Genomic DNA, 14793 nt, shown 5'->3' with positions numbered 1-14793 from the left:
CCCTTTTCCAGCATCACCGCGATCGCCTTTTGAAGGGCCTAGCCAGGAATCTCAAGGTCTAGGTGGATAGGACATTATCTTCCGAGCTGATAAGCCGGCACGCGGTGCGAGAAAAAGAAATTACACTTCATCTATGATAATCAAAGGGTGGGCCAGGATTGCGAGCCCAGCGGGCCAAACGGCACTACTCCATAGTGTTGACCTCGCCCTCTTCAATCCAGTCTTGCGTCAGACCAAGTAGTCTCCTCTTCTTACTCCACACTTACAGACCGAGCGAGAGATAGAGCATTCGAGGCCTCAAAGGAAGCCGCGATCCAGTCTCTGTGGGACTCGACTGGGCCACAAATGGCCCTAAGAGGATGGGTTTCCAGTGCACGGACGGTTGGCTAAGTCGATACAAGGCAATGATTCTCCACGATTCTCCGCATGGTGATGATACTAGATAGTGCCGGAATGGGTAACTACTACTCCCTCACGGAAAAGAGGATGGGCGCGCAGAGAAGTTCGTTCGTACTTGTGTCAGGGCTGGTTGTTGACCCAGCGTCTAAAACCAGCAGAGGTACAATGGCCAATCCTAGCCATGGGCTGGAGTTAATGTCGCCGCACATCATAGTAGGAAGAGCAAGGATGCACATCCATGGCTGAATCTCGCCCCTGTGCTCTTATCCTAAAATTGATAGCTGCAGACACCCTCCGATGCGAGGTAGATTAACGCTACAGAAGCGGAGAAAGCCAGAGGGTTTGGAGGCTTGGAGCCCCATGGAGGTCGTAACCGACGATGGACGAGCTTGGCTGTGGCTCGCACTTCCTTTTCTTCGTTGTCTGATTTCTGTCTTCCTGGTTCTGAAGTCTGGCAGCATGTGACATGGCATGGCAAGGACGTGGTATGGACATGGTATGGACATGGTATGGACATGGTATGGAGGGCTTCGCAGGTGATAGGTCATCATGTGATCCTGCGCCCTCCAGACTTGTTTCTCACGATGCGCTCTCGGCCTTTCTCCTTCTACCTACCACCAACGTCTCCCTAGCTGGGATCACCACAGCTATCATCGCACGCTTGGTACGGCCGAGATGATCCTATCCTTATTGGTTCGAATGCTCGATTCAGCCGAATACAACTTGGGCCCACCGACAACGGGGCCAGGTCGCGAATAGCGGCGCTGTGAAGGCATACCGGGTCTTTGAGATTGGAGGCCTTTCTTAGCTTCCTGCCATCATGCACGATGCTCGATCTGGGGTTGAGTGGACCTGACACTTTGCTGACCCTCGAGGAGTTGCATCTTATCGGCCTGTCATTGAATTAGCAGAGCTTGTTATAACCCCCCATCGATTACACTCGGCCCACGGTGTGATGACCAATTTAGCAACAGGAGCATCGCACTCTCTGCATCGAGACGCACAACACAAGTCAGAGGCATCATGCCGGGAACAGCGAGGTGTTCGGCATGGCCCAGACGGCGCCCGTCGCGAGCGTGTTATTTCTATAACCAGAATCTCGTCATTGAACAGGAACGCCTCGATGATGCCAGAGTCATTAGCTGTTGAGTTCCAGCATGACCGATTGGTCTCGCGGATAATGATACTGTCTCCGCAAGCCTGAGATTCTGTTCTGTTCGAGCCACAATCGCGAGCAAGACTGGGTTGCCGGAAATCATCCGGGAAAGAGAGGCTGGCTTAGACCTGCCTGTCAGCTTGTCGACCTACGCAAGCCTCTCCTGATTGAAAAGATGGCCCTAGCTCATGTTATTGCGGGTTATGACCCAGTGTCCGTGTTGATTTGGTCAAAGTGGATTTGGATTATACATGTGCTTGGGTTGAGACACATCTGACGGCGGCCGGCAATGATTGACCATTGTTCCGAGAAACTGACAGTCGTGCATGAAAAGCCTTTCCTTAAACCGTCAAGGACAGGGAACTATAACGAGGCAGGGTCTCGTGGACAGCCGGGGGAGCCAAATCCTAACGAGTATAGCTACACCTGAAATGATGATGTACGCCTCCTTCTTACTTGCAGTCGAGCGGACAAGGTAACTGCGTTCGTTTGGCTTCGACTCAAGGGACCCGAGGTCGTCCGACCTGAAAGCCTCGGACAAGAGCGAGACATCATGCGGTTGTATTTACCGCAAATGGAAGGTCCTACTGTAGGCGTGGGGTGGTAGTTCAGGCTTGAATCCGTACGGTCGTTGGAGCCCTGCAGACTTACTCGCTAACCCTGTTCTCTCAGCTTGTCCTTCTCTGTCCTTGCCCATGACGGATGACGGAGGATTTGCAGCGGGCTTGTTTCTCCAGCGTCCTCTAAGACTGTCGCCACTGCGTCCAGAAGTCATGAATGTATGCAACTCACAGTCATCCTTCAGCAAATTGTACGAGCATTCTTGCCAGCGAGGAAATGGGCAGATACCAGGGGAGCCGGCTCGGCTACGAGTCTGTGATCAGCATGTCCCTCGAGTGTTAGGCTCTAATGAAACGATGAACGACTGGTACAAGGTCAACCTCTTATCATTCAGTCTTAAGAATCTATCCCCGTCTATCGGACACTCATGATCGACATGGACGGGCCACAGGCTACCATGGCATACATACCCTGTGGTTCAAGCACACCATTTCCGAGGGCAGCTTCACGACCCAAGCCCAATTCCCGATTGTGTATGTTGATACAACTTCTACATCTAAGGGGATACTGGTACAGAGACCACGTCAGATCAGGCGTCAAGGCCCCCCGGTTCTCAGTAGATTGCCTCCTCGGAGAACCCCCATCCGAGGCAAAATCTGATAGGTTGTCAAGCAAACATGCATCTCCAATAAGATCTGATGCGCACCGCCATCTCGCACCCGAAAAAGCCCGCAGAAAGAACCACTCAAGATCGATTCCGTGTTCATACTCTCCTACTTCTCCTGTGCCTCGGATCATTCGGAACGGCAAAAATCAGGGTAAAACAGAAAGGACTTTGTAGATGCAGGCCGAACCGGTTTCGTTTACCATTTCCTCGTATAGGATAAACGCAAACAGCCCTCGTGGCAAAAAGCGAAGAGAATCAAGGCGAAAAAGTTAGTACTAGTATATAACGTCAGTCATCTCGGCAATCAAGACAACAATGCCATAGTAGATACATACGAACTAAGAGATGGCAAATAAATGTTAACGTTAAACCCCCAAGGAGAAAAGGAAAACGAAGATAATCAACGCCACGCATTAGTTCCTTTTTAAGCCGTGCAGCAGCTTGTTCTTTTTTTTATATTTTTTTTTTTTGTTTTTTGTTTTTCTTTTGTCGTTTCTTTCTCCCTCCACCCCTCCTTTTCCCCCCAGCCCACTTTTCCACCGCCCAGGCTGAACACCCTTATCCAGATGTGGCGCGTGATCGGATCTTTTTGTGTGTGTGTGTTCCCTTCTATGTCATGCATGGATTGTCGCCATGGTTGATGATGGTGGGGAGAGAAGGGCGGCGAGGGAGAGGGGAGGGGTGGGGGTGGGGTGGGGGAAGAAGGGGGCGCCGTTGGACGATCATGGTTGGGTTGGTTTTTGGATGTATGTACCTGTATACCTTGACTTTTCCATGGTGGAGGCGCAAAAAGCGATAGGTAGTATATATTTCTCAACAACCACTCACTCTCGTACGTAACCAGCACTTGACAAGTAGGCAAGTAGGCCGGTAGGCCGGGCAAGTAGACTACCAACCGACCTACCTCCTGTCCGGCCTTATTGAACAAGGGTCGAGTTTTCCCCCTCGAGCCCTTGTGTCCTGTTTAAAGCCGTTGTTGCTTCTCTTGGTGTAAGTGTTGTCTCTCTTGTTCATGGAGCAGATGGCTGGTATGTCTAGATGGAAAGTGGTCCGGGGCGTTGGAAGGGGGGAATGAATCACTTTTCTCTTTCTCTTTCTAATGATTTTTTCTCTTCTTCTCTTCTTCTGTTCTTTTTCTGTTCTGTTTCTCCTGTCTTTTGGTGGTTGGGGGAGTTTTTCTACCTTGCCTTTGATACACCACTATAGAAGAAGGAAGGAGGGGAGGGGGGGATTGATTATACAGTGTAAAAAAAAGTTTGCCGACCTTTTTTTCCTTTCTTTGGTGCTTGCTCTTCATACATTTCTTAGCTAGATAACTTGTTTTTTTTTTGTTTTTTTTTCTTTCGGTTGTTCTTTCTTTTTCCTCTCCCTTCTACATACATACATATACTACCCACGTACGCTATTTGGGCCTGGTAGGTGGTAGGTAGATTGATTGTTCAGTACGGGGTCAGGAAGTGGATCTTGCATTTGTTGTGATCTCTCTGCCTCTGTCTTTTCATTCTGAGGTTTGAGGGTGTTGGGGGTTGGCTGTTTGGTCGGTTGGTTCTTGACTACTGACTACTGACTACTGACTACTGACGAGGGTAGCGCGATCGAGAGGTAGGGAGCTGTGGAAAGTGGAAAGGGAAGGTCCTCATCATCCTGTCAGTGTCAGCTGAACAGGGAGGCTCAGCGGGCTACTGGGAAAAATAGAAATCAAGGCGAGACTACTACTACGACAACAAGAACTCAAACCAGTATTTTGGCTATGGTGACCAAATCACAAATCACATTTCATCAGAGCATGGGTAGATCAAAAGGTATCAAGAGTTATAAACCAGCATGCATAGCACAACCATTCCAACAGTATATCCCAGACTGGGTGGGTGGTGCCCGGGTGTGAATCTGTTGATAACCATCAGGGAAGATAAGTAAGTGTCAGTGGGCCAAATGGAAAACAAGGAAAGAAAATTAAACGCCGTCCCAGTGCAGCGTGATTGTGTGTGTGTCATGAGATTTATATATCGCATATGGTTGGGAAACCCGTGGGTCCGAGTTTCTTTCCTTCTTCTACCGGGTATCATCATATCTGTATCCTTTCCATTTCCCCCTTTCTGCTCGAGGTGTTTTTGGAACTAGCGGAACTTGGCCCTGCAGCGTCCCATTACTTCACCCTGGCACACTAGCTCCGCACTGAATTCGCTACCATCGAGGGTCAAGTAGATGTCGAAGTAAACGCGGTAAAAGGTTCCCTGGGGTGTGTCCATGCGCTCGAAGTCGGTTTCCAGGTTCTTGCGGGACAGGTCCGATGTGAGGGTGACGACTTCCTTGATGCCTGTAGTGGATTTGTGTTAGTGCTGGATGGGTAGTTGTCGAGAGAAAGAGCAGCTTACGTGGGTCCTTCGTGTACTCCGGACACACATCCTCGTCACAGGCATACAAGATGTCCTCGTACATGAGGGTGGCGCCGGGAGCAACCTGCCGGAAGAAGCTGACCTTGACCGGCTCGCCAATCTTGACTCGCTCGCCCTTCTGCATGAAGATCTGCCGCGTGTACTTGCAGCGATCGCGACCGTCAAGACTGGGAACTCGGTATTGTTCGGGGTGATATCCTTCTTTGAATGGCTGTAGCGTTGCCATCAGATAGTGCCGACGAGCGACACGGTGGGTAACCACCCGCTCAGTGATTCCGGCCGTCACGGCACCCTTCACAATCGCTGCAACCGAATCCATAGGCCGAACAACCTTGGTCTGATATTGTGGCGGTACGTGCAGCTTGATTTGCTGGAAGAGGTACTCCGAAGCACCGAATCCACCCACCACGAGGACGTTCTGGGTCAAGGTCAGTCCTGGGACACTGCACATTAAGGATCCATCGACATACCTGGAGCGATCGGTTCTGCGCTTGAATCGCGATGATCTGATTGCGCACCAACTCGAGGATGCGGTTGACCACCGGCTCAAAACACTGTAAGATCTCTTCATTCGTGAACGTCATGTATCCTTCCTCAATGCCCGCATCAGGGAAGTCGGCTTCAATCCCCACGTCTACCGCCCATTTTTGGCCGTTGTTGCGGAAGTCCGCCTTGATACGATTCTCGAAGTCCATGATACACTTGGCATAGACCTTGCCGGCGGTGCGTGAGCCGTCGGGCAGCTTCATCTTGCGGATCTTGGCCCTAAGGATGTTGCTGAAATTCCGATTCAGAGCAGTGGAACCGCAGGAATCACCCGAGCCACCCGTGCATTCTGCGACACTGAAGGGTGACTCTTCTTCGACTTCATACGCGATCAGATCGACCGTACCACCACCGCAGTCCACGATCAGAATGGCGTCGCCCACTTTCAGGTTCAACAAGCCCGTTTTAGCACAGAAGAGCGCAGCTGCTTCCGGCTCCGAGATCAGAGTGAGGCGGTTGTCGTTCTCGTCGCGTAGAAACCCAGCTTGAAGAGCTGCCGCCCGGGTCGCTGCCTTCCCTGCATCGTTCCAGATGGCCGGGACGGTCAGGTAGTATCGGATGTTCCGTTCTTCTCGCGTGAACACTTCACCAAGGGTCTTCTGAAGCTGGGCCCGCATTGCCTGTCGCAACTTGAAAAGGTAGTCGGCGGCGACATCGATCTCGGACTTGCCCGGCGGCAAGGGCGGCAGGTTAATGGGGTCGATGTAGGTGTTGCCGGAGAGCATGAGCTGGAGCTTGAACCATTCGACCTTCTGGACCCCTTGCTTGGGGTAACCAGTAGGGGCCAGCGCATCTGCAATATCCGGGCCCCATCCCACCACCTTCTGGTATTGGTCGTAGTACAGCACCGTTGGGATCTGGAGGTACCGGAAATCGAGTTAGCAATCTAGGGGGGCCTGCATAAAAGGTGCGGGGAAATTATCTGGACCCACCTTCTGTTTGGTGTGAGTGCCGGCCCCAGGCCACTCTGTGATAATGTCTTCCCGAGCTTCATTGTTGGTCGCAAAGGCGAAGGCGACTCCAGAGAAGGTTGTCCCAAAGTCGATGCCGACGATCAGCTGGGCCTTGCTGCGGCCAGCGCCCTCGACTTCGACGGCGGGATTGCGCAAGTATTGGGGTTGATGAAGACCGGGGGTCATACCCGGGGCCATGGGCTGCTGTAGTCCATACCCGGGGGGCGCTCCCATAGGAGATTGCGAATACTGCAGGCTGGTGTTGATGGAGGGTGGGTGGTGAGGGCCAGGCGGCAGCGGGCTGGTGGGCCGGCCCACCGTGTTGTAGGTATAACTCGGGGGGCGGCCCAACTGATTTTGATTGTTCATGGGTAAACTGGTGGTAGAGGAACTGTGACCGGAGGGTGGGGAGCTGGGCGAGGTGGAAGAGGGAGGAGCGACGAGCGTGCTGGTCGATGGCGCAGTGCTGATTCCCTGGCTGGATAGCGTCGACACGGGAGAAGGTTGCGGGGTTGAGTTGTTCTTGTTGCGCTTCGTCCCAAAGGTGAACGATTTGAAGTTTAAGCGTGAGCTCATCAGGTCCTTGATTGTGCACAACCGTTAAAAGCAACGGATGGGGACGAACAAAGAGAAGGAGGAAGAAGACGGAGGAGGGGATACGAGGCGGGGAGGGGGAGACAAGAGGCGGACGCGAGGGAGGAACAGCAGCGGCAGCACGAGAGAAGAGGCCAAGAGAGGAGAGAAGGAAAATCAGATAATTGGGAGAATGGGGCGGTGCTGAAGCAGAAGACAGAAAAGAGTAGGAAGGTGGAGGAGAAGGTGGTAGACGAGAGAAAGAGATGGAGCTTGAGAAAGAAAGGAAAGGATGTAAGACGAGCGGAACAAATAGCGAGGGAGAAGGAAGAGGCAGTGCTCGCGATAGAGTGAGTGAGTGAGTGAGTGAGGATGGGATGGGATGGATAATCAAAGGGAGGGAGAAAGTGAGAGGGAGAGAGAGTGGGGAGGATCAAATTGCGGGGACAACAAACAACGGCAACAACAACTTGAAACCACAAGTTCAACATCCACTAAACAGCAGGGCTGAGTCGGTGGAATGGTTCTAATTCTGTTAATGATCGATGGCTTGGGTCAAGAGGAAGAGAACAGAAAAAGAGTTGTCAGTCAGTCAGTCCGTCAGTCAGACAGCAGCTGGAGCTGGAGCTGAGCTGTAGCCGGTTTGTCATCGATAGACTGTCAGATTGCCAGACAGTGAAATGCGCCCTGGAATTCCCTCTGGAATGATCGGCTTCCGACTACCGATCTGGTGGATAAACAGAGTACTGAGTACATACAGTACAGAGCACTTCTCACTATCGAATAGAATGAAAGTAAAAAAAAAAAAAAAAAAAGGAAAGAACCATAGGACCATAATGCTTTCAAGTTCATGCTTTTGATATCATTGCATTCGCAGACAAGGTATCCAAAGTCTGGTCCATTCAACTGGGTTCCATACCATACATTACAGCATTACAGTATCTTACTACGCATCTATCAAGGCCTTGATCAGGCCGCAACCTCAATTGTTTTGATTGACCTCCTGACTTGATTGTTTACACTTAAGGCAGAGAAAGCGGTAGATTAGTATAGAGTACAGTACAGTACAGTACCCGTCTACCATGATTTCCTATCTTCTAGAAGAATGCTTCTGCCTCGCTCATCTCTCCTGCTGTCTCGCATTGTGGATGAGACCACGGAGTAATCAAGTGAGACTGAACAGCAGTGCCTGAGCCCGCGATGGAACCATCACCCGCCGTTTTGGCCCCAATGCCGCTAAGCCTGGCGTGGGATGGGCGATTTGGATGGGTTCAATTGAATTGGATCGCCGGTTCTTTCTTTGTCTTGGTGTCGGGCTCAGGGCTGCGGCTGAACAGCGTCTGGTCTCCACCCGATCCCTGGCTTGGTTTGTTTTTCATACAGTGTGAGCAGTACTTGTACAGTACAGTACATGTACTTACCTTTCCCCATTTCGACTACTTCCGACTTCGAATTTGATCCACCCTATATTATATCTAGTCTATATTGAATGACCTTGACTATTTCCAAGACGGAGAAAGATAGATGGAGAAAAAAAAAGGGGGGAAGGAAGTTCAGAGCACTGGTTCAGTGGCTTGTCTTGCGTGCCACCCAGTGCGATGGCCGGTACAACGGCAACAGCATACTGTTGGGGTCCTGGATGTACCCACACCACGGCCGTTCGTGTGCCGGCTGGCGCTGCTCGATCACGAAGCCCATCCGCTCCACGAGGCAGAACACTTCGGCCTCTGTTAACTCCACATTCCCTGGCTCGCTGATCCCCTGGTCCTGCGAGTCGTGGCTGTTCTCGTGGCTGCGGTTGGCCCCGTCCTCGAAATGCCATAGCAGCGGCCCGACGTTGATCCAGAGCCCGTTCGGCTTCAAGCAGTGGTGGATTGTTTCGATATACCGGATCAGGTTCGGGGCGGTATCAATAAAGAAGACCGTCGCCACCGCATCGAATGCCTCTCGGTTGTCAAGCTGGCGGTAGAGCACCACAAAGTCGGCCGCCGACATGCTCATCTGGCCGAACGGAGGGCCCTCGGGGTTCTCCGCCGCTTCTGCCATCACAGTGCCCGGATGTTGGTCGGGGATCATCACGGTCTGGAGCTGTTGCTCCCGCGACAGCAGATTCGAGAAGTGCAGGGCAAAGGGGTAGAGCGTGTGCTTTTGAGGACCGAGGGTGTGGTTGAGGACCCAGCTGCTGGCCAAAAGCTGATGGTAGGAGATCTCGTTGCCCTCGGGTGAGAAGCCTGCCCGAGCGATGTCGAAGACCAGGCGACCCAGGCCAGCCCCCGGGACCAGCACCCTGATTTCCTGGCCCGCAGCGGCGCGCGCACCAAACTCGGTGCGCAAGTCCTGGAGGACCGGGTCATAGCAGACTTCTCTCTCGGCGCGCCCCTCGGCGCTCCAGTCGCGGTAGAACTGCCTCAAGGTCGAATGGGCCTTGTTGACATCGGAGGTATTGGCCGTTTCGTGCCAGTTCTCCCGGGGGTCCTCCGGGTTCGGGTCGGGCGACAGACCAAAGGACGATAGGCCCGTGGCCAGAATCGCGTCCGCGATCTCCGCATTCATGTCGATGGCATCGTCTACCCGGTTGAAGTTCTCGAGGATCGAGAAGGGCGGCTCGGCGAGCATCTGCCAATGCGCCGAGGGCAGCGCGTAGAATGCTTGTCGTCGCCGGTGCGTTGTATTCATATGCGCCGTTCTCCGATATTGTCTGCCATGGTCAGCAAATTCTCGGGTAGTCAAAGCCATCATGGTGATCTGAAGCATGGATCGTTGGTGAATGGCGACCGTCCCCCTCACTGTAGGACTAGCGTAGCGTAGAGCAAGAACCTAGTAACTAATCATGGCTACACACAACCACGAACGATAAGATAGGACGGTGACACCAGAAGCTCCAGCAGCTGTACCACACCGACCATCCGCACGCACCTGAAGGAATCCAATGCAGCAAAAAGCACCCGGCGCTCCTCGGCGTCGGCCAACGGGTCGAAGTCCCCGGACCAGCTGCGCACATCTTCCGAGTCATCGTGGGGTTCCGATTTGACGGAGTGGGTGATATCGTGTGACATGTTGAGGTACGACGATCGCTCCAGATATTCAAACAGAGAGTGAAGTCGACAACAACAAAGAAGAAGAAGAAGAAGAAGAAGAAGAAGAAGAAGACAGACTACCAGGTAGCTCCAAGCAGAAACTCGCGCGCGAGGGAAAAAAAAGACAAGCGATGAAGAGACTCGAAGCCGGAAGATGAATTCGAGGGCCGGCCTGCCGCCGCGGAGGGACCCGCTTTCTTTCTGTGGCCTTTTTTTGTTTTTGGCGGGGAAAACGAGATTGGAAAGCGTCCAGTCCAGAAGCGGAACGAGACCTCGCTCACTGGCAGTCCATCCAGTCCATCTTCAATCTTTCTATACTTCGGTGACTAGCAAAACAAAACAAACAGCTCTTTTGGCTCGCGCACAGGCAACCGGTCTATCAGTCTACCAGATCTTGTAAACACCGAGCGCGTTTGATTCTTGGACCCAGGAAAATGGCGACAGCAGCAGAGCCCACCATCCCACCCCGCCTCCACCCGCAGGAGATCTCCTTCCCCCTGCCCAAGGCTCTCCACACGACAGCACACATTCATCTGACCCTGTTGGACACATGTGCGATGGTGTTTCTGGCCACGTCGACCCCGGGCGACTCGGCGGGGACCGTGAAGCCGATGGGGAGTTTGATCTACGCGATGCCTGATGTAAGTGTAGTGAACAATATAGATAGATCTGCCCCATCAAAGCAGATAGATCCCCATGCGCAGGACGAACCTGATACCCATATGCTTCGACACGCATTGATCGATGGGAATCCCTCACTCTTTCCTCATTCATACACGACTATTATTATATCTTCTTCGCCCTCGATGCCCTCCACATCACATATATCTATACCAAGCTCATGCACATCCCCAACACCCCAGCCTGAAGCCATCTGCAACTGCAACTAACCAACAAAAACCCCAAGCTCAAATCCCCCACCACCCCCCTCTCAACAACAATCTACTCCGCCCCCAGCAGCGTGGAATACACCACCCGCGTCGCCAAGATCCTCGCCCGCAGGCTGCGCACCCCCGTCTACGTGGGGAGCAGCATCGACCCGACCTCGCTGGGGCTCCAGGTCGAGGAGGAGATGGAGGGACTACGCCAGATCGTGGAGGCGGTGGTGAAGCGGTGGGAGGCTGCGAGGCAGTGATGTCGTTCCCTCTTTCGCACGCACAAAGTGCTGACTGGGGTCTGTGTATCAGGCGGTGGAGGAGGGGATGAGAGCGGGACTGTGCTAGCGAGCGGGGGTTTATAGATCCTAGGTCATGGTGTCTCGAATGCGATCTTATGTTTTTGTTCAGATGTTGTGGGGTTTCCTTTCTATCTGATATTGGGTCTGAGAGGGATGGCGTGGTGGTCGGCGTGGGTGATGGTTTTCGGGTTTTGAGGAAGTAGTGGAGACCTTCTGTGGAAGGTTGCGAGATCTTTCAAGGGTTGATGGTCTGGGATGCTTGAGATGGTATTGATATGAGATTTGACAGTAGAAGGAAGGAAGAGGCATTATGTCTTGCAACAACCATGCCTGTTACCATTATGATGAGTATCTCGGCATAGCGTGAAATAGGCGTAGAGAAGCGCGCAGCATGCATCAACCTGGCACTTGGTATATGCCGCAGTCCCCTGAGGTTCACCGCGTGGAAGCGAGAGAGTACTAGGCTCTAGTGCGATAGCAGCAGAGAGAGCGATGCAAGCGAAGACCTCCCATGTCCTCGAGCTCTGGGAATCCGATAGTCGCCATCGCACACCTCAAGGATAGTTGACTCGTGAATCGTCGATTGTAATGACCTAAGTCATGAAAAGACGCAATTGGGAGGTTATATCAAGTCATTTCAGCGGGGTGTTCAGGACATAACCAGGTGGCATCACATCCGTCTGCGATTCCGTATTGAAAGAGAATAGCTACTAGTCCCAATTCATCTTCGACAGGCACGCATGAGAGGATTCTCCTTTCCCAGACGTCATTACTTTTTCGTTTATTTGGCTCGAATCAATTGAAAAGCCCCCCCCCCCCCTTTTCACCCTCACGCTCACCCCTCCCTGTCGGATAAGCCCGTTGTGCCGCAACGCTCAAACATCATCAGATGAATGAACAGCTGCATGCACGAGTCCTAAATCATACTAACGAAGCGGCTACCGAATACTGCAGCCATTAAGGACCAGGATGATTACTACTATCCACCGACTGTATCGGGAAATGTCCACGACTCAGGTATCCTGCAGTAATAGGAAAGATTTCCCAATTTGATAGATACCGGCAGTTTGCCGAGGGGAAAGATAATCAGATTGACATCTCAAGCATCTCTCCTTAAATTGCGGGTCAATATAGGGCGAGATTGGCCCGTCCTCTCCGAATTGATCACGACATCTCGAATCTCGCTAGGTCCAGTTAGACTAAGTTATTACAGTATAGTTGGTCCAGCCCGCGGCGCGGGTCTAGCCACTTGCCCTCATGCCACTGGCAGGTTCGGCCGAGGCTGGCTAACATGCGTGGAAGCGCGCCGGTTGGATCGGGCGAAGCCTGTTCATTCCGCAGGTAGGGCCTTGATTCTTGGTAAATGGGATGCGAGGCTACGCAAGCGACGGTCCGTGGGGGAGGTAGTGGCAGAGGTAGAACAGAGTGAGAGGGATAGAGGAGGGAGGAGGGCGAATGGGATTACAGACTTGGTCTTTGAATTTTCCGACGATAAAATCAAAGGCGACAGTTGCCAGATTATTCAAGCTCGTGTGCGTGCGGCTGAGATGGCTAGGTCGGAACAAATCTTGAATTGTCGGCGGGAAGGATCGGAGAAAATGCGCCGCTAAGCTCAACAGTTGGAAGTAATAGCCCTGCAATCTGCACGTAAGCAAGCACACAGACTGTCAGGATGCAGGATGCAAGATTTAGGAAGTACGGAGTACGGAGCTGAGTCCAGTACGCAGAGCGCAATCCGGATGGGGTCGCACGGTTCAGCACCCGACACCTGGGAGGAGAGCAAGCAACCTTAAGAAACGGTTGTAACAGCCACCACCAATTTAGGAGTCCCGGCTATGTACTGTACGGAGTACAGTATCTGGGTAATCATGTATGATGCTCCTTCAACCGGCCGCCAGGCTGTCGGAAGTAAATCCGAGGCCAAGAATCTCAAGTGGAGCTGGCCCGCTGAATCCCGACCAAAGATCTCTAGCGAGAGCAACGAGGCCAACGATGCATTACAAGTGTAGACTACACAGACCTCCGACCTCGTCATTAGACCTCTCGTCCGATAGATATTAAGGACTCATTCCTCTCATGTAGGCGTGCGCATTGGCGTGGGGGCGATAAAAAAACATACAAGTAGAGAACCGCTTCAAGAGAGTACTGGTAAAGTTAGTGGTTTTAGCGAATGTTGATAGGGCGAACGTAGTACTTTAGTGTCGGGTTGTCTTGGGGCCAAGGCAGGATAGCAGTCTACACCTGATGTCCTTGTCAATAGCGTCGCTTGGCCGTTGTACAGTACACGGCAAGTGTCTACGACACCGAGATACCGCATGCAGAGTACCACGATCGCACTAGGATGCTTGGCTGGAACATTGCCGCCGCATGGTTGAAGGGCATTGACCATGAAGACCCCTGTTCGCGCAACAGATTAATGGCTGGGGGTCGGAGACTGCCAGTCGCTACTAGTACTCCCAGACACCATGAGCAATGGCACTGGGGGCCCAAAATCCACATCACAATGTCATAGTGAGAGGGATGGTAGCAGAGTAAAGTACGTACTCTGTAGTAGACAATCAATCCACCGACAAAAAAAAAAGGTCTCTGTTCAATAATTGATTCAGCGGGTAGACAGGCGGGCCAATGGTCCATGCATCGCCCACGTGGATGGTTAGGCTCGAGCAATATCCGGCCTGTGAAGCCTGCCATTGTTATTCAGTACGTACTCCGTAGCTGGGTCGGCAATCGATCCTCTTCCGTCGTTGTGGGTGGACAAAGAGGGGCAAAACACGGCACAGATGGACCAGTCGATTGAGAGAGTGAGAAAGTGAGAGAGTGAAAGAGAGAAGGAGGGAGGAAGAGGCACAGAGAGAGAGGACGCGAGAAGAAACCTGCAGAACAGCCATCGTGACATAACTTCCAGCTAGACCCTTCAGATGAACGCAGCCGCCGTTAAGAAGTCGACTGGCCACCACCAATTATTCCACTAGTGCTGTGACGGAACTCGCCGAGTTGCGTCCAGGTGGCCTAGCCCCGGTCGGATTGTTTATTTGGATGCATTTACACCAGATGACCAGATGAGAGAGTTCAGCATGGCTCGTTAGTTGTTGGTCTATCGATTGACTGAGTCATGTACCTAAGAAAAGGGACAAAGGAGAAAGAAGTAGGTAAGCAGGTGAGGGAGAGAAGGGAAGTAAAAAAAGGTCTGGCCAGCCAAAGCCCGTCGACTGGTTATCCCTGCCGAGAATATAAGGCAAGTGTGGTTTTATTACCGTGACATCTTCATCGTGCCCGTCAACAACTGAA

At 52.4% G+C, this 14793-nt stretch overlaps 5 protein-coding genes across 5 annotated transcripts; 2 read left to right on the top strand and 3 right to left on the bottom strand.

Moving 5' to 3' along the window:
- Window positions 1-4900: 4900 nt before the first annotated feature.
- Window positions 4901-7254, bottom strand: BO86DRAFT_402197 (Hsp70 family protein; the record flags this gene model as incomplete). The annotated part of the gene is made up of 4 exons (XM_025673840.1): window positions 4901-5100; window positions 5159-5597; window positions 5650-6582; window positions 6658-7254. The coding sequence occupies 4 exons, from the start codon at window positions 7252-7254 to the stop codon at window positions 4901-4903; spliced, it is 2169 nt and encodes a 722-aa protein (XP_025524903.1).
- A 999-nt stretch (window positions 7255-8253) lies between these two features.
- BO86DRAFT_168543 (uncharacterized protein) lies at window positions 8254-8763 on the top strand. Its single transcript, XM_025666488.1, has one exon. The coding sequence runs from the start codon at window positions 8452-8454 to the stop codon at window positions 8707-8709; it is 258 nt and encodes an 85-aa protein (XP_025524902.1). The 5' UTR covers window positions 8254-8451; the 3' UTR covers window positions 8710-8763.
- BO86DRAFT_391294 (N2227-domain-containing protein) lies at window positions 8741-10493 on the bottom strand. The gene is made up of 2 exons (XM_025672558.1): window positions 10168-10493; window positions 8741-9949 (listed from the first exon to the last, which is right to left on the bottom strand). The coding sequence occupies exons 1-2, from the start codon at window positions 10305-10307 to the stop codon at window positions 8818-8820; spliced, it is 1272 nt and encodes a 423-aa protein (XP_025524901.1). The 5' UTR covers window positions 10308-10493; the 3' UTR covers window positions 8741-8817.
- Window positions 10494-10573: 80 nt separating this feature from the next.
- On the top strand, window positions 10574-11800 carry BO86DRAFT_391293 (proteasome assembly chaperone 4 family protein). The gene is made up of 2 exons (XM_025672557.1): window positions 10574-10969; window positions 11236-11800. The coding sequence occupies exons 1-2, from the start codon at window positions 10763-10765 to the stop codon at window positions 11461-11463; spliced, it is 435 nt and encodes a 144-aa protein (XP_025524900.1). The 5' UTR covers window positions 10574-10762; the 3' UTR covers window positions 11464-11800.
- Window positions 11801-13645: 1845 nt separating this feature from the next.
- Window positions 13646-14504, bottom strand: BO86DRAFT_168522 (uncharacterized protein). Its single transcript, XM_025666487.1, has 4 exons — window positions 14214-14504; window positions 14050-14091; window positions 13700-13902; window positions 13646-13650 (listed from the first exon to the last, which is right to left on the bottom strand). The coding sequence occupies exons 1-3, from the start codon at window positions 14391-14393 to the stop codon at window positions 13801-13803; spliced, it is 324 nt and encodes a 107-aa protein (XP_025524899.1). The 5' UTR covers window positions 14394-14504; the 3' UTR covers window positions 13646-13650; window positions 13700-13800.
- Between the last annotated feature and the right edge of the window lie 289 nt (window positions 14505-14793).

Source organism: Aspergillus japonicus (genome assembly GCF_003184785.1).
Source record: "Aspergillus japonicus CBS 114.51 unplaced genomic scaffold BO86scaffold_50, whole genome shotgun sequence".
In the NCBI taxonomy this organism is placed as follows: Eukaryota; Fungi; Ascomycota; class Eurotiomycetes; order Eurotiales; family Aspergillaceae; genus Aspergillus; species Aspergillus japonicus.
The sequence above is the reverse complement of the archived record's forward strand: the minus strand, read 5'-3'. Positions and strand labels throughout refer to the sequence as shown.